Source organism: Pangasianodon hypophthalmus, chromosome 27 (assembly GCF_027358585.1).
Source record: "Pangasianodon hypophthalmus isolate fPanHyp1 chromosome 27, fPanHyp1.pri, whole genome shotgun sequence".
Classification (NCBI taxonomy): Eukaryota; Metazoa; Chordata; class Actinopteri; order Siluriformes; family Pangasiidae; genus Pangasianodon; species Pangasianodon hypophthalmus.
In genome coordinates this window covers 9,153,689-9,169,315 of record NC_069736.1, presented here as the reverse complement: position 1 = coordinate 9,169,315, position 15,627 = coordinate 9,153,689, and the positions used below count along the sequence as shown (strand labels likewise).

The window sequence follows — 15,627 nt, the reverse complement described above, 5'->3', positions numbered from 1 at the left end:
CTGGACCTGTGAGTCCAATGATTGTTGCCTCCACTATCTCTACATTGGATTTCTCATGAATATGACATTTCCAGTATTCAGCAGACACCCTTTCCCAGAGCAATTTACAGAAGTGCTTTGAAGTTTCTATCGAAAAACACATCCTAATGCTTGTTCGCTTGGTCAGAGACTAAGAATGCCATCAGCCTGAAAACCCTTTTGAGGAGTTAAGTACAGGAAGATGATGATGAAGATGATGATGTTTCTTTTTTTTGTTTGTTTTTAAATAGATTAACAAAGTGCATATTCAAGTGATTAGTGAAGAGTCTTTAGTCTTCTTTTGAAGGCAGACAGTGACTCAGCTGTTCAGGCAGCCAGGAGAAGTTCATTCCACCGTCTGGGTGCCAAGACAGAGAATAGACTTGATACATGTCTTCCAAGTATTCTGAGAGATGATGGGTCGGGCCGAGACATTCTGGAGGGAGTGTGGCGCAGAGTGGGGATTGATAAATGCTTTAAGGTAGGTGGGTGCTGGTCCATTTTTGGCTTTGTAGGCAAGCATCAATGTTTTAAATTTGATGCAGGCAGCTACAGGAAGCTAGTGAAGGGAATGTAATTGCCATTGTGACTTATCCCCCCTGTGATGTCAGCATGGCCCACAACTCCATCATCGCTTATAGGAATAGCAAAAACACAGCATCAACCAAAAAATAAGCACTAGGACTACTAAACACATCAGAAGTGTTTAAGTATTTATGTACTATATGTATTTAACGTGTTGAAGGATGGAGGCATGCTGTAATGTCACTGCTTTACTGAGTACAGGGCATTCAGAAAATATTCAGAACCCTTCATTTTTTTCCCATTTTGTTATGATGCAGCCTTATGCTAAAATGCGTTAAATTATATTTTTTCACCTGTCTACACTCCATACCGCATAATGACAAAGCAAAAAACTAAGATTTCTGATAACTGTGCAAAACACATGAAAGCATGAAAACATTTGAATTGAAATGTGTTTTTTTTTTTTTTTTTTTTTTTTGCAATTTCTGAGCAGGCTTTCATGTGTCTTGTACCGAAGAGAGGCTTCTGTCTGGCCACTCGCCTATAAAGCCCAGATCGGTGGAGTGTTGTAGTGATGATTGACCTTCTGCAAGTTTCTCCACGCATGATCGCTGGAGCTCAACCAGAGTGACCATCGGGTTCTTGGTTCTCAGTCTAAGCTGTTTTTTTCAGCATGGGTGTGGTAGTATGGTAGATTCACCTGATGAAATGACCAATGAGTGTAGCTACAAGCTAGGTGCGCCTGATAAAGTGGCCACTGGGTTTAGACAGATGGATAACTATGCTGACAATTCGGGTGAATTCAAGTATACTGGGACAGTGAAACCTCATTTATTTTCGGGCCTGAGAAGTGAAAGTCAAAACTTAACCTTACAGTGGAACTGCTTGATAGAAATAACATGACTTAATTCATGTGACATCATATAACAAGGCATGGCCAGCATCAAACAGGAAGTTGAACTAAAAAATCTTGAGGCAGGAAAAATTGACATATGCTTTGTATATATATATTTTTTTTTCATAAGGTTATATATACTGTAGGTTATCATATTGATTGATATATTCCATGCATATATACAGAAAATGTACTTCTGTAACAATTTACACATAAAGTTTGTTGAAATCAACAATATGAAATTAATCACCTTCATATTAATTACATTATTATAAAAGCAACAGCAATACTGTAAATAAAAGGTAGCAGAAATAACAATATTGCAAGTGTTTTAATAAGTTACAAAAAAACCCCATAAAAAATAGGCTATTTCAGTAGCATCAACCACTGGGAATAAATCAGAATAACAAAGAAATTTAATTATATGTATGGAATTAGACTTCTTAAAGATTGACAGTGAGGAGGGTCTGGAGGGTCTTATCAGTTGATGTGGAGGGGATCCGCATCTGCTCCATGCAGACTCTCCACTGGTGTCCCACAAGGCTCAGTAATTGGTCCTCTTCTGTCCTCCATTTATATTCGATCTCTTGGAGCGGTTATATCCTCACGTGGGTTTTCATACCACTGCTATGTGGAAGACACTCAACTCATCCTCTCTTTCCCTCCCTCAGACACTCATGTTTCCACTCTGATCTCAGCACATCTGGCAGACATCTCATCATGGATGGCAGCTCATCAGCTGAAACATAATGCCAAATAAATCTCCCTTTAAAACATCAGAAGGAATCGTCCATTTCTATCCACACAGCCCACACAGGTGCTTGTTGAGTCCCTTGTCATTTTGAGACTGGACTACTGCAACTCACGCCTGGTAGGTCTGTCTCTGAACTCCATTCAACCTCTACAACTGATCCAGAATGCAGCTGCATGACTGGTCTTCAACCTTCCTAAGTCCTTCTACCACCCCATTGCTACGCTCCCTCCACTGGCTTCCTGTAGCTGCCCGCATCAGATTTAAAACACTGATGCTTGCCTACAAAGCCAAAAACAGACCAGCACCCACCTACCCAAAGAACTTCGCACGGCACCACGCTCCCTCCGATCCTCTAGCACCGCCGGACTGGTCCCACTTTCTCTCAGGGTACAAGGAAGCCATGCATCAAGACTTTTCTAGGTGGTGGAAAGAACTTCCCCTAGATGTCCGAACAGCTGCATCACTGGCAGTCTTCAAACGACGTCTAAAGACTTACCTCTTCCTGAAGTACTTAAATTAGCACTTTAATTTAAAAAGAAAAAGTGCTGTCTGTGTGCTTTTCTTACTATATTACCTCTCCAACAGACTTTTTAGACTTATAGTACTCTTAGGCCGTGACCTAGTGAACCAGTATCAGATTGTATTTATTGATAGGGACTTTAAAGCACTTCTGTAAGTCGCTCTGGATAAGGGTGTCTGCCAAATGCCATAAATGTAAATACATGTAAATAAACCATTAAAGACGTAATTATACAAAAGGGAGTCAAACATGCATGCACCATTCTCAGTCATTCTTAGTCACCATTCTCAGCCAGAGCAATAAAATCGTGTGTCATTTTTCGATGTTGAAATCCACAGCACAGAGGACAGACGCTGATCATATTGTTAGAGAAAACGTTTTTTTTTTCACATATGTGGGTGCTGAAGTTTCCTCTGAGTGTGTGGTTTTTTTGCACGAGTGTTTGGACACTGTGTTTGTGAACAGTGCAGAGCAGAATTAAAACAGCAGAATTCACTCAATATATGGGTTAAAAAAATTCTCTTCATAATTTGGTTTGCCCATGTCTAATCTAAACTAATGAAAATAACTTAAATATATTTGTTCTATATTGCAGTTATATTTCTATCAGTCAGTTTTGACAAAGGGGTAAGTTATGTCTTTAGAATAGGATCAACACCTTCAGAAATGTATCATGTATTGGGGGATTTTGTTTGTTTATTTGTTTTCTAATGGCAAGAAAACTCAGAGAAAGAGGGAATTCAAAAACTGACCCAATATATCTGAATTCACCCTAAATATAAATCATAATTAAATGGTGCAAGGTTTTACTATAATAAAAATAAACTAATAAATAAATACAATATATTATACATATTGTTATACATATATTATACAATAATAATAATAATAATAATAATAATAATAATAATCGTGATTATTATTATTATTATTATTATTATTATTATTATTATTATTATTATTATTATTATTATTATTAAAAAACAAACAAACAGACAGACAAACAAATAAGGCTGAAACAATAGTTTGGTGTCTGTGCCCTCTAGTGGACTTTGTGTGAACTGCATGCTTTGTAGAACGCGCATGCGTAAAAGATTGTAAACACTCTCCGGAATGTTTTGCTTTGGGGGCTTTTATGCTAATTTTGCATAATACGTTTGCAAGGAAATCCCAGTTCGGGTAAAGTGAACGGGTTATAAGGTTATCTAACTTGTTTTTATTGTGAACATGTATTTTTTTATTATTCTAAAATTAGTTTTTCTTTATGCTTGGTGTTTGCCTGAAATATGGATAGCTAACTAGCTAACTGCACTGCTAACTGTAGAAGACTGGTTGGTTAGGGGTTATACACACTTGTTGGCTTTCCTGGATACTCTGAGGAATTTTTTTTTATTTTATTTTATCTGTAGACGCTTAAAGTGTACTAATTTGTAATCTAAAGGCAATACATGAGGCTAACAAAGCTACAACAGAGTACAGGAAGAGCAGCATGCTAACAACCATGATGTGCTAAGTCTTTAGGGTTGTAGCTGTTGGTAATAATTGAGTGTTACGTCACTAAATAATAAAACACAAAATAAAAATATATATATTCAGATAAAGATCAGTACCTGTTAAACTAACTGTGAGGTTAGCTTAGATATTTTAGCTGCTTTTGCTGAATTAAATGTCTGAATGTCTGAACAGTCTTCAGTACACTATTGTTTCATGTATATGTTCATGTTAGTTGTATTTAAATATGCAGATCATTAAAATACATTAATTTGCATATTGGTTGTTTTATTGTAGTAATACTCCAGATGGTCAGCCCTTTAGCTATCATATTCATCAAAGTATAATTTTTAAACATATTCACGTGTGGTTGTATTGTGCATGGGGTTATTAGTTATAGTTTGTTTTTGTATTTTATTTATAAGTTTCAATTCCAGCATTTTTTATATGATTTCTAAGTGACCTGAAACACACTGTTTATTAAACACACAGGCCATTATTGTGATTTTATCATATTCTGTCTATGAATGAAAGTTCTTACAGAAATGAAAAAAAGTTTTTTCCCCCCACACATCAGCATTGCAGCTGTGTGGCTGTAAAGTTGCAACAAGAGCCAAAAGGCAGTTATAGATGTGTGTTTCATATCATAACAATCCTCCATCATGTCTGTGGTTTCACCAGGAGCTGTATGTGAACTCACAGAGTGACTAAACCCGCTGACGTTTGAGAAGGACCTAAACATTCAGGGCAGACTTGACACCAATGAAGGGGTGAGTTTCACTAGCTGAACCACACATAGTACACTGTGTTCGAAGTGGTCTCTTACTCCCACAGATCTTGGATTTAACCCTTACACAGGTTCATCCAGAAAAAGTACAAATCTTTCTGCTGCTAAACGCAAGGGAACAGTCACCTTTCTCTGCACATGTTTGTGTGTGTTGGAGGAGGCCCTTCCTGATGCAACCCTCCTCAATTTTATGAGATTGAGAGTGCTGTGGCCTAACCACTAGTCCTCCAGGGAGCTTTATTTGCAGTCTTAGCTGTATCATAGGTTAAAAATGAGAGCGTTTTTATTTCTCAAACAGTGCTAAGTTTCCATATTCATATTCAAAACAGGCCTACAGCATCTACTGCATCTTACTGCATCTGTTTTCAGTTCCTCCTTGCTCTTGGGGTGTTTTGCTTTCAGTTTTGTCTTCAGCAAGTGAAATGCATGCCCAATTGGTTTCAGGTCAGGTAATTGACTTGGCCATTGCAGAATATTCACTTCTTTGCCTTTAAAAAGTCTTGGGTTGTTCAAAGTATGCCTCTGGTAATTGTTCATCTGCACTATGAAGCACCGTCCAATGGTTTTTGAAGCATCTGGCTGAATCAGAGCCAATCATATTGCTCTATACACCAAATACAAGGGAAGCATTTTCATTAGCAGCTGTACATGTTCATGCCACAAGATGAGGTGGTATGCTTCAGATCATGAGCAGTTCCTTCCTTTCTCCATACTCTTTTCTTCCCATCATTCTGGTACAAGTTGATCTTTGTCTCATTTGTCCGTTGGATGTTGTTCAGAACTGTCCAGGCTTTTTTTCAGATGTCTCTTTTTGCAAACTCTAATCTGGTCTTCCTGTTTTTGAGGCTAACCCATGATTTACATTCTGTGGTAAAGCCTCTGTATTTACCCTGGTGAAGTCTCTTGTACGTTGGCTTTGACACAGATACACCTACTTACTGGGGAGTGTAATTCTGCCATCAACTAATTTGTGTTCCTTGGTCTTCTGGGCCTTTTGGTGTTTCTGAGCTCACCAGTGCGTTTTTTCTTATTAAGAATGTAGCAAATAAGTGATATGGCCACACCTAATGTTTTTTGGTATCTCTCTGATGGGTTTGGTTTGATTTCTCAGCAGAATGATGGCTTGCTTCACTGGCAGTGACAGCTCTTTGGGCTTCACATTGAGAGTTAAGAGCAATAGATTCCAAATGCAAATGCCACACTTGAAATCAACTCTTATCTGCTTACGTGTAAATGACGTAATGAGGGAATAACTGCACCTGGCCATGGAACATCTGAGGGGACAATTATATAAAAAGTGCTGTAACTCCTATACCTTTCACCGGATTTGGATGTAAATGCCCTCAAATTAAAGCTGGAAGTCTGCACTTTGAGCTCATATTTATTTAATTTCAGCTCTAATTTACTGTGGGAGAAAATAATAACATGGTCAATGTCCAAATATTTATAGACCTGACTACATTTAAATATCTTGGCACTCTGGTACATGTGCTCTCTGCTGTTGAGCTGCACTTCTGCATTATGCTCTGTCATCAGAGTACAGGTAGCATAATGCAGTATGGGTATTTCAAGGGCACTAGGGTACATCACTTATATACTACTGATCTCTGTGGATTCTGGGATTAATAGAGTGCTCTGGGCCCTGCTTAGTTACTCTGGCAGTGTATTCTTTTGCACAAACCTGCTCTGCAACGGACTAATGTTGAAGCTTAGCTTGATCAATTCTGCTGGATGAGTCACGTGACGTTATGTTTCCACGTTATGTTTTAACAACGCGATGCTGTTCCATACGCTGTGAATCTAGGGCTTGTGAATCTCAATTATGACATTATGCATTATGCAGCTAACAAGCTTTCAACATTCGGAATATAATTATTCTTAAAAATGAAGTCGCCTACATATTACAGGTTCAACAGCTAGATTTTTTTAATAGTTATAATACTTGGATATGGATAAGATTCCTTAAGCCAGAAACCTTATTGCATTTTGCAGGTAATCAAAAATTAGTTTAAAAAAAAAAAAAGCCTTCACTGAAGGTAGTTGCTTGATCAGCCATGGCGTAGCAGTTCGTTATAAACCCAGTGCATAAGAGAGTGCATATAGTGAGTAGAGTATTCAATCTACTGGGTTCCAAGATCATTTTTGGACAAGACAAATCTCCTAGCATGTAGGTTGCCAACCTAAAAGTAGGTTTGCACTTAATTTTTTGAAATACATATTTCTATTTCACATTCAACTGCCAGCACAGGCATTTCACTCACATGGCTTCTACCTCCACAATTTCAGTGGAATAACTGATGAACCCTTGTTAGATGGTGCAGTCTAAAATGATAAGATTTAATCCACAGAATTCCCCCTGTTCTGCGGTTTGGTCATAGCCTACACTAGAAAGGACAGTGTATTGTGTTTGAGCTTCTGTTAGTATTTAAGCACCTCTAAATGTTTGGAACAATATTTTCTTACACATTCTGTTGGCTATTTTTTGCCAGGCAGCTTTTAGAGCCTTGTTAATACTGAATGGGTTCCTTTCAATTTTTATAGTATTTTTATATTATATACTATATTTATAATATTGGGGGCATGGTGGCTTAGTGGTTAGCTGCATCTCCAGGGTTGGGGGGTTCGAATTTCGCCTCTACCCTGTGTGCATGTGTTTGCATTTCTTCCCCGTGATTCAGCGCACTCCGGTTCCTCCGCGCACTCCGGTTTCCTACCCCAATCCAAAGACAAGCGTTGTACATTTACATTTACATTTATGGCATTTGGCAGACGCCCTTATCCAGAGCGACTTACAATAGTGCTTTGAAGTCTATCAAAAATACATTCTGATATTGGCTCGGTAGGTCACAAACTAGGAATACCATCAGTCCAAAACTCTGTTGGGGAGGTTTTTTTTTTTTTGTTTTGTTTTGTTTTGTTTTGTTTTTGTGAAAGTGCTAATTTAAGTATTTTATGAAGAGGTAAGTCTTTAGCCGTCGTTTGAAGACTGCCAGTGACTCAGCTGTTCGGACATCTAGGGGAAGTTCATTCCACCACCTTGGTGCCAGAACAGAGAAGAGTCTCGATGCATGCCTTCCTTGTACCCTGAGAGATGGAGGGACCGTTTTTGGCTTTGTAGGCGAGCATCAGTGTTTTAAATCTGATGCGGGCAGCTACAGGAAGCCAGTGGAGGGAGCGCAGCAATGGGGTGGTGTGGGAAAATTTAGGAAGGTTGAAAACCAGTCGTGCAGCTGCATTCTGGATCAGTTGCAGAGGACGAATGGCGCTCAGAGGCAGACCTGCCAGGAGTGAGTTGCAGTAGTCCAGTCTCGAAATGACAAGGGACTGAACAAGCACCTGTGTGGCCTGTGAGGAAAGAAATGGACGAATTCTTCTGATGTTATAAAGGAGAAATCGACATGAGTGTGTTAGATTAGCAATGTGAGAGGAGAAGGACAGTTGATTGTCCATGGTTACCCCAAGGTTGTGTGCGGTAACCGAAGGCGAGATTGCAAGATCCTGAGATGGGGATGAATCACATGGGATGAACAGCAGTTCAGTTTTGGTGGGATTAAGTTTCAGCTGGTGAGTTGTCATCCATGATGAGATGTCAGCCAGACAAGCTGATATCCGAGCAGAAACATGAGAGTCTGAGGGAGGGAAGGAGAGGATGAGTTGAGTGTCATCTGCATAGCAGTGGTATGAAAACCCATGTGAGGATATGACCGCACCAAGAGATCGGGTATAGAGGGAGAACAGGAGAGGACCAAGTACAGTTGTAGGCTGATTGGTATTTCCAAATTGTCTGTAGTGTGTGAATGGATTGTGCCCTGTGATGGGTTGGCACCCTGTCCAGGGTGTCCTCCTCCTTGTGCCCTGAGTCCCCTGGGATAGGCTTCAGGCTCCCCATGATCCTGCTTAGGATAAGAGAGAAGATGGATGGATGGATTTACAGTATTTAGTAATTATGTCTTTGTAGTATTGGAGCTTTAAAGAGCATGTCAGGAACATAGGGTACTGTCCAGCTGTCCCACTGAAACACAGTATTCTTTTGTAGATTTTAATCTTACATATATGATTACATTAATGATCTATAAAAGTAACAAATGCAACAGCATTACAAGCTTTCACAATCCCAGTGCCCTGCCTAACACCACAGGTCTCGTGAGGTAGTGTGTCCTCTCCTCATGATCTTAATGATTACTCAAAGCCTTGCTATGTGCTCAAACACTTTCTTCCAAAGAATTATAACGAGATACGGAGGTGTGGTTGCAGTCATGTTCTGTACTTAACAGTTTGCATAATTCTCCCGCCTATGAATCTTTATTGCATAGTTTGCAAAAAGAAATCACAGAAACCTGGAGCATACAAATGACAACTGTTAACAAAAGGCATTTTTAAATTATGAGTATATGAACAGTCTCAGAAGTTCCAGTTCATTTTTCTGTGACGTTGACATAATCCAAGAAAAAATTTTAAATAATTTTTGTCAAGTTAACACAAGCATATTTAACTGTGACCTACAACCAGTTCTGTGGTTTGTTCTGTTTTCTAATTAATCACAAGTGTCCTATCGTGCAGCCATAATCTGCACTTTGACAACATGATCAGAAAGTAAGGATTCAGGGGTTATTTGAAACAAACCTCACAAACTAGGTGTGAAAACACCCTAACACACATGATCCAGGTAATTAAGGTGTTAAGGAGCATTTGAAAATTTGAGCCAGGTGTGATAGAGCTGAACTGCAGCGTGCTAGATCCTCGGGAGCTGGCTTTGGCATTTCTGCTTGATTTAGTGTTTCTGTTCATTTCAGATTGAGTTTTTCATAGGGTCCATGATGCATGATTCTAATAGTATAAAGTTTGTGATCATCTGAGTTCCTAATTGTGTCATTGATTTCACATATTTATGTGAATTTATGTGGCAAGACAAATGCAGCACTTGAATCTCATCCAACAACAGAAATGCTCCAGCTGTTTCTGTGGGTGTGGGTAAGTTCAGGCTAGCTGCAGGTAGTAATATTAATGAAGCGAGGAGTAACTAGGTTATTTATCCTGAGGTGTCAACTGATGTTCTGCTCACACACTGATGCTAAACCAGTACGTATTAATATCGTACATCTTCAGCTTTTGATGTTGGTTTTACACTATTTCCTGGTTTTCTGATTGTTATGGAGGGTGACACTTCCATTGCATTTGTTGCAGATGTTTAAAAGTGTATCATTAAAGTTAGATTTTGGTGATATTTTCACTCTCTAAGATCAGTTTTGAGGATTTACTTTAGTCTTGGTTACTCCTTCTGTCATTTAATTTACACACAATAATAAACCAAACCATGGTAAAACTAACACACTGGTATATGTGATTGATTCCATTTTAACAGAGCCATGTCTGTTTTTTCTTGGTACTCGATTACAGGCAACAGAAAAGCCCTGATCCACAGGTGGATGTGCCTATCATGGAGGAAGGTATGGCATTTAGAAGAAGAATAAACCTCCGTCATATTTAGGCTTGACTTGCATCATACAGTATTTTGTCTGTAACGCACCCCAGAGAATGATGAATTCTCATTTCTCTAAGCTACCCAAAAACTTTTTTTTTTTTTTTTAAAGCTTCCTGTATGCAAAATGACTATAGGGCAGACGTGTTTCATTTAGGTAGAAGACTTGCCGTACTTGACTGGCTGGTTTGGCAACATTAACCCTCTCTGTGTGTTTTTGTGAAAGGAGCTATTGCTACAGCTGTTGATCCATCTGCTATTGCCACGATACAGTCAGCTGCAACGTTTTCTGCTGAACAGCCAATAAAGTACGTTTTCAAAACGGAAGGAAATACCGGGCAGGTATGGTATTAAACTATGCACAAATTAAGCACTGCTTTGTCTTTACTGTTCAATCTAAAGGACAAGATCTAATGCTCTTTCAGTACACTATTGATACTGACTCTTGCTAATTAAAGGTTATTTTATTGGTAAACCAGTTAGATTCGAGCTAACCTGGTTGGCTTCTTCAGTTTTTCAGCACTGTAAACTGTGCTGTTTTGAGATAATGAGGTAATCCATGCCCCACAGAGGTTAACCTCTTGACCTCTGTGCTGCAGGTGACGTATCGAGTGATCCATGTAGCTGACGGGCAAATGGAGACTCAGGCAGATGGAGCTGCAGCTGTTAGTGTTGTGACTGGCTTCCCTACAGCAACGCAGGCCGGGACACCCCCTGTAACACGGGTAACTAGATCTGCCCCGTATGTTTCATTATTACTGGGTGATTAGCCTTAGAATAAAGTATTGTTACTATGTGACTGGCATTAAAACAACTGTTTTTTTTTGTTTTTTTTTTAAACTAGATGTACATCAATTTATTAGGTTGATTGGCCTAGAACCAGGTTATTTTCTTATAGGACATGTTGTGTACTGTGTACTACTTTACCATACCCTCTGTGTGAGTGTGTTTGGTTGGTGCTCTGGTTGCTCTCTTCAAACTATTTGCATAAGATTGCATTCTTGATGGAAATGCATAATGACCTGTATATTGTGGGGTTTTTTTTGTTGTTGTTGGGTTTTTTTTGTTTTTTTTTTAAAGACATTTTGGAAATGTCCTTTTATTAGTGAAATGTTTGGCTGAGAACATGTTTAACATGTGTGCAGGCTGTGTACTCTCAGGCTGAGGGTCTGGAGACAGAGGCCACTGAGGGTCACTACTACTATCCGTCCTCTATCAGTGACACAGCCCCAGCTGCCATAGTAACCAATGTCCATGCAGCTGATTCGCTGCTCTCGCAACCTACTTCTGCAGGTAGGTAAGAGGTGTTTGCATGCTGAAGTCATGGCTCAACCCCTTATTTGCTTACGGGTATTTGTTAGAGGGCTGGAGCTGTGCATTGCCTTTTTTTTAGTTAACATGGTCACCAAATTTTCACCCAATCAATTGTACAACCACTCGCCCCCACATCATTATGTAGCTTTTGTATGTTATGTATAAGAAACATAGATTAACTTTTATATTCAGAGTTTACAAATAGAACTGGTAAACATGATTGGCTACCATTAACTCAGTTACTTGCTAATATGCATTTTTAATTTGACAACTGGTTATTTCTTGTTTTTCTTATTTTCTCTAAATCTGTTATTTTCTGAAATATTGATTAGTTTTCAGCAATTTAGAGGTGTGTTTCTGCTACTAAAATGTGCGTAACTTATCTCCATTCCTTTTGTCCTCAGGCCAACTCTATGTGATGATGTCACCACAGGAAATGTTAGGCACAACCAATCAGAGGTACATACCTTCACTGGCTTGGATGCGTGGCATCTAATATAGGTATGTGTTTTTCCTTATTTTCTTCATGTCACCTAAACTTAATTCTCCTCTTGATTCCACAGTAAGGCAGAGACGCCTTGCACTTCAAGAGATGACAAGAGGAGAGCACAGCACAATGAAGGTAATCAAGCACTCCATGTTGAATAACATAGAAACTGGTGTGGTGTATCCAGTCGTAGCTGTTATCTGATTTGAAGAGGATTCTCTGATTTACAATCCAGATACACATCGGCTTAGGCTTAGAGATTGAACCCTTTCCGCAGCTACATACACATTCCTTCAACATGACGTCCATGAATGTGGCTTGACCATTCGGAGGCGGCTGCTGCCTATTAGAGGCCTCACAGAAATATTCTCCTGTCTGCTTAGTCATGCTTGGAAACTCCCGTTTTACACAAACGTGTACAATGCACTATCACTGATTTGCTCTTTGCAGTTGCTCTAATTTTTAATTGCATGTCTAAGGTCTTATCTACTTTGAAAGCTTTTAAAAGGAACAGGGATGCAGATTGGCTGTTCATTGTGGATGTTCTTGAAACAGGGCACATGGCATTTGCTACTCTGATTATGTTCCCAGGAGGTAACTTGATAAGTGATAAGATAACTTGAAGTGGAAATCATAACACATTGTACTTCTGGAATATACCATGAAATATGAGCCTTTTCACTCAATATTGGCTGGTGTGGGGAAAGGGGAAGTGATGCAATATTAATGGTTATTCATTTTTACTCTGGCCACGGATCCTTAGTGATGTAGTTTAAAAATCCTAAAATGTTCAGAGGCAGTTCATTTTGATGGAAGATGTGTCTGTTGGTACATGGTTAAATTAAATTAAATTCTTGAAAGATACATTTAAAAACATCTTTTAATGTTGACCTGTGACTTGATTTTTTTTTTTTTTTTTTTTGTGTTCTCCCCCCGCAGTTGAACGTAGACGCAGGGACAAAATAAACAATTGGATCGTCCAGCTGTCTAAAACAATCCCTGACTGCACTATGGACTCGGCCAAAACAAGCCAGGTGAGTCTGATCTCTACACAGTCACAGGAGAGAGATTCTGTGGAAGGAGGAGTATGATGCATACACAGTGGATGGTCAGTGTAACTAGTCATTCTGTGTTTCTTCATCTTTTTCAGAGTAAGGGTGGGATCCTATCAAAAGCCTGTGACTACATTCAGGAGTTGCGCCAAAGCAATGCTCGATTATCAGAGGAGCTGGAAACACTGGACAGGCTTAGGCTGGACAACCAGCTCCTCAGACAAGAGGTGACGAGCTCCTGCTTTACTACTTGAACAGGATACACTGCTATTGGAATTTTACAGTATATAAGCCTGTGCATTTGAGTCATGCTTACTGTATATGTGAACATATGCATTGTGGAATGTCAGTCCAAGTGAACAATTGTGTACAGTGTAAGCAACATAGAGTAGAAGTCTACATCAAGGAGCGACTTTATATTTTTAGAAACTGAACCAGCTAAGTTTGTCAGAAAATATTGTGGGCAGGTGCAGACAATAATAACTGCAGGAGGGGGTGTGATTGGTCAGAATTCCTTCAGGGGTGGACAAGAATGGGATTTAATAAATCTCCCTTTCTCCCAGTCCTGCATGTGCTTCACACAATATGCTTCACACAATGGGTGAATCGAACATGCAGTGTCACCAAGTATTTTAAAATATAGATTGTAAAGTGTATTCCTTACCTTGGAGCAAGTTTTACACACAACTTTGTTTTTCCCTTTCTAATTTTCACTTTGCATATTTTATATATTCACATGCACAGGTGGAAGACTGGAAATCTAAGAATCAGATGCTTAGAAGCCAGCTAAGGCATCATGGTATAGTCACTGCGTCGAGCATGGACCCTCAGTGAAGCCCTGCACGTCCTCGATTGCATCTCCTTCCACCACAGGCTTATAATGAATTAAGCTTAAGCAGCCCTGCACTCAGCAATCTTTGAAGAGCACTCTTTAAAGGTTGTCTGACAGAATGTGTTTGGACTTGATTTTGAGTCTAATTTGCCTTATGGCTGATAATGTTGGGTAAGACTATGAATTATAGAGAAGATAATTGATTTTAGATAAGCTTGTGAAAGCTCCATGTTCCCTGTGCGCTCCTCATAGTAAAGATTGATGGACAGATAACGCACGGGTAGCTCAACTGCACTAAAATACGTTGTTGTTGTTCTTGAGTAAGATCAATAGTTTCTAAAGAATCATTTATTTTTGTGTCTTACTGGATAATAGATTAGTGTGATAATAGGAAGTGCAGCTCATTTTATGACTTCTGAATCAAAATCGAAAGCAAAAGCATTTGTGCTACTGAAATGGTCTGAGTTACAGGAATTAGAGATGTCTGTCAGCGTGAACAGATTCTTTACAGTGGTGGTTATTGATGTAATTGAAAATTTTGTACTTGGTAACAGGGTCAGATTTCCTTCTTCTGAAATAATGTGTGTTTTGAAATAATGGATCCCTACCAGAGTCAGGAAAATATTCTCCAAAATGTTTGATAGTTCTTTCAGCTGTACAAATATGCTGTTGAGTCATATGGGATAGATTTAATTATAGTGATGGTAAACTATCTTTGTATTTATATTGGCAATATACAGTATATTGCCATATATTTAGTTAACTTAGGCTTGTGATAAGAAAGATTCCAGGGATTTGTGTATCTCAAACTCTGTGTCATAATTTTCAATAACATTACCAATGTTGTTTGTACCAAATTTCTTAGGTTTGTATTAAATTAAAAGAAATATCTAACAGTTTTGTATTAAAATACTATTTAACCTGTAGAGGATTCTGATTTACAACCTGAATTATTTCCTCGGCAATGCATACATTCCTACGTTCCTTCAAACATGTACAACATATATTTGTATTATGTCCATGAACATGGCTTGACCACACTGAGGAGGCTCTTGCCCATTCAAGGCTTTACAAATATATTCTCCTCGATCTGCCTCAGGCATGCTGGGAAACTCCTTATAGTGAATTATTTTTTAATATTATGGAACAAATAACAATAGCATCAACAACAGCTGTGAGTAAAAAAATACACAATGTATGAAGTAGATGGTGGGGCTGATTTCTTTCTAGCCTTTGGAGGAGAAACTAGAAGTAAATAAACAAAGCTAACATTTTCCAATCAATGTACAAATTACATGATTGTAATTTATGTGTGGTTTGAACAAAATAGCTGGCTAACAGCAAGTTCTGTTTACCTGCCTTCCCGTTCAAAATCATAATCAGCCAACGCTGATCACGAACCCAGCTTATGAACACTATTAGACCTTAGGTTATAGCACTTTATTATAACATCTCAACAATAACAGGAAATAG

At 38.8% G+C, this 15,627-nt stretch overlaps 1 protein-coding gene across 2 annotated transcripts; it reads left to right on the top strand.

Moving 5' to 3' along the window:
- Nucleotides 1-3,757: 3,757 nt before the first annotated feature.
- usf1l (upstream transcription factor 1, like) lies at nt 3,758-14,922 on the top strand. Of its 2 annotated transcripts, none has more exons than XM_026922306.3 (11): nt 3,758-3,891; nt 4,885-4,973; nt 10,388-10,437; nt 10,696-10,811; nt 11,069-11,194; nt 11,615-11,762; nt 12,188-12,242; nt 12,347-12,405; nt 13,210-13,304; nt 13,421-13,549; nt 14,067-14,922. In XM_026922306.3, exons 2-11 carry the CDS (start codon nt 4,966-4,968, stop codon nt 14,154-14,156), a joined length of 876 nt encoding a protein of 291 aa, XP_026778107.1. In that variant the 5' UTR covers nt 3,758-3,891; nt 4,885-4,965; the 3' UTR covers nt 14,157-14,922. The 2 variants fall into 2 exon arrangements, with proteins under 2 accessions (XP_026778107.1, XP_026778108.1); XM_026922307.3 differs by having other exon boundaries at nt 3,759-3,912.
- The last annotated feature ends 705 nt before the right edge of the window (nt 14,923-15,627 follow it).

Bases quoted from the DNA above. Each gene is read 5' to 3' on its own strand.
- usf1l (XM_026922306.3), top strand. The intron at 11,195-11,614 runs GTAACTAGATCT...ACATGTGTGCAG, and splicing joins GGACACCCCCTGTAACACGG to GCTGTGTACTCTCAGGCTGA. The intron at 12,243-12,346 runs GTACATACCTTC...TTGATTCCACAG, and splicing joins TTAGGCACAACCAATCAGAG to TAAGGCAGAGACGCCTTGCA.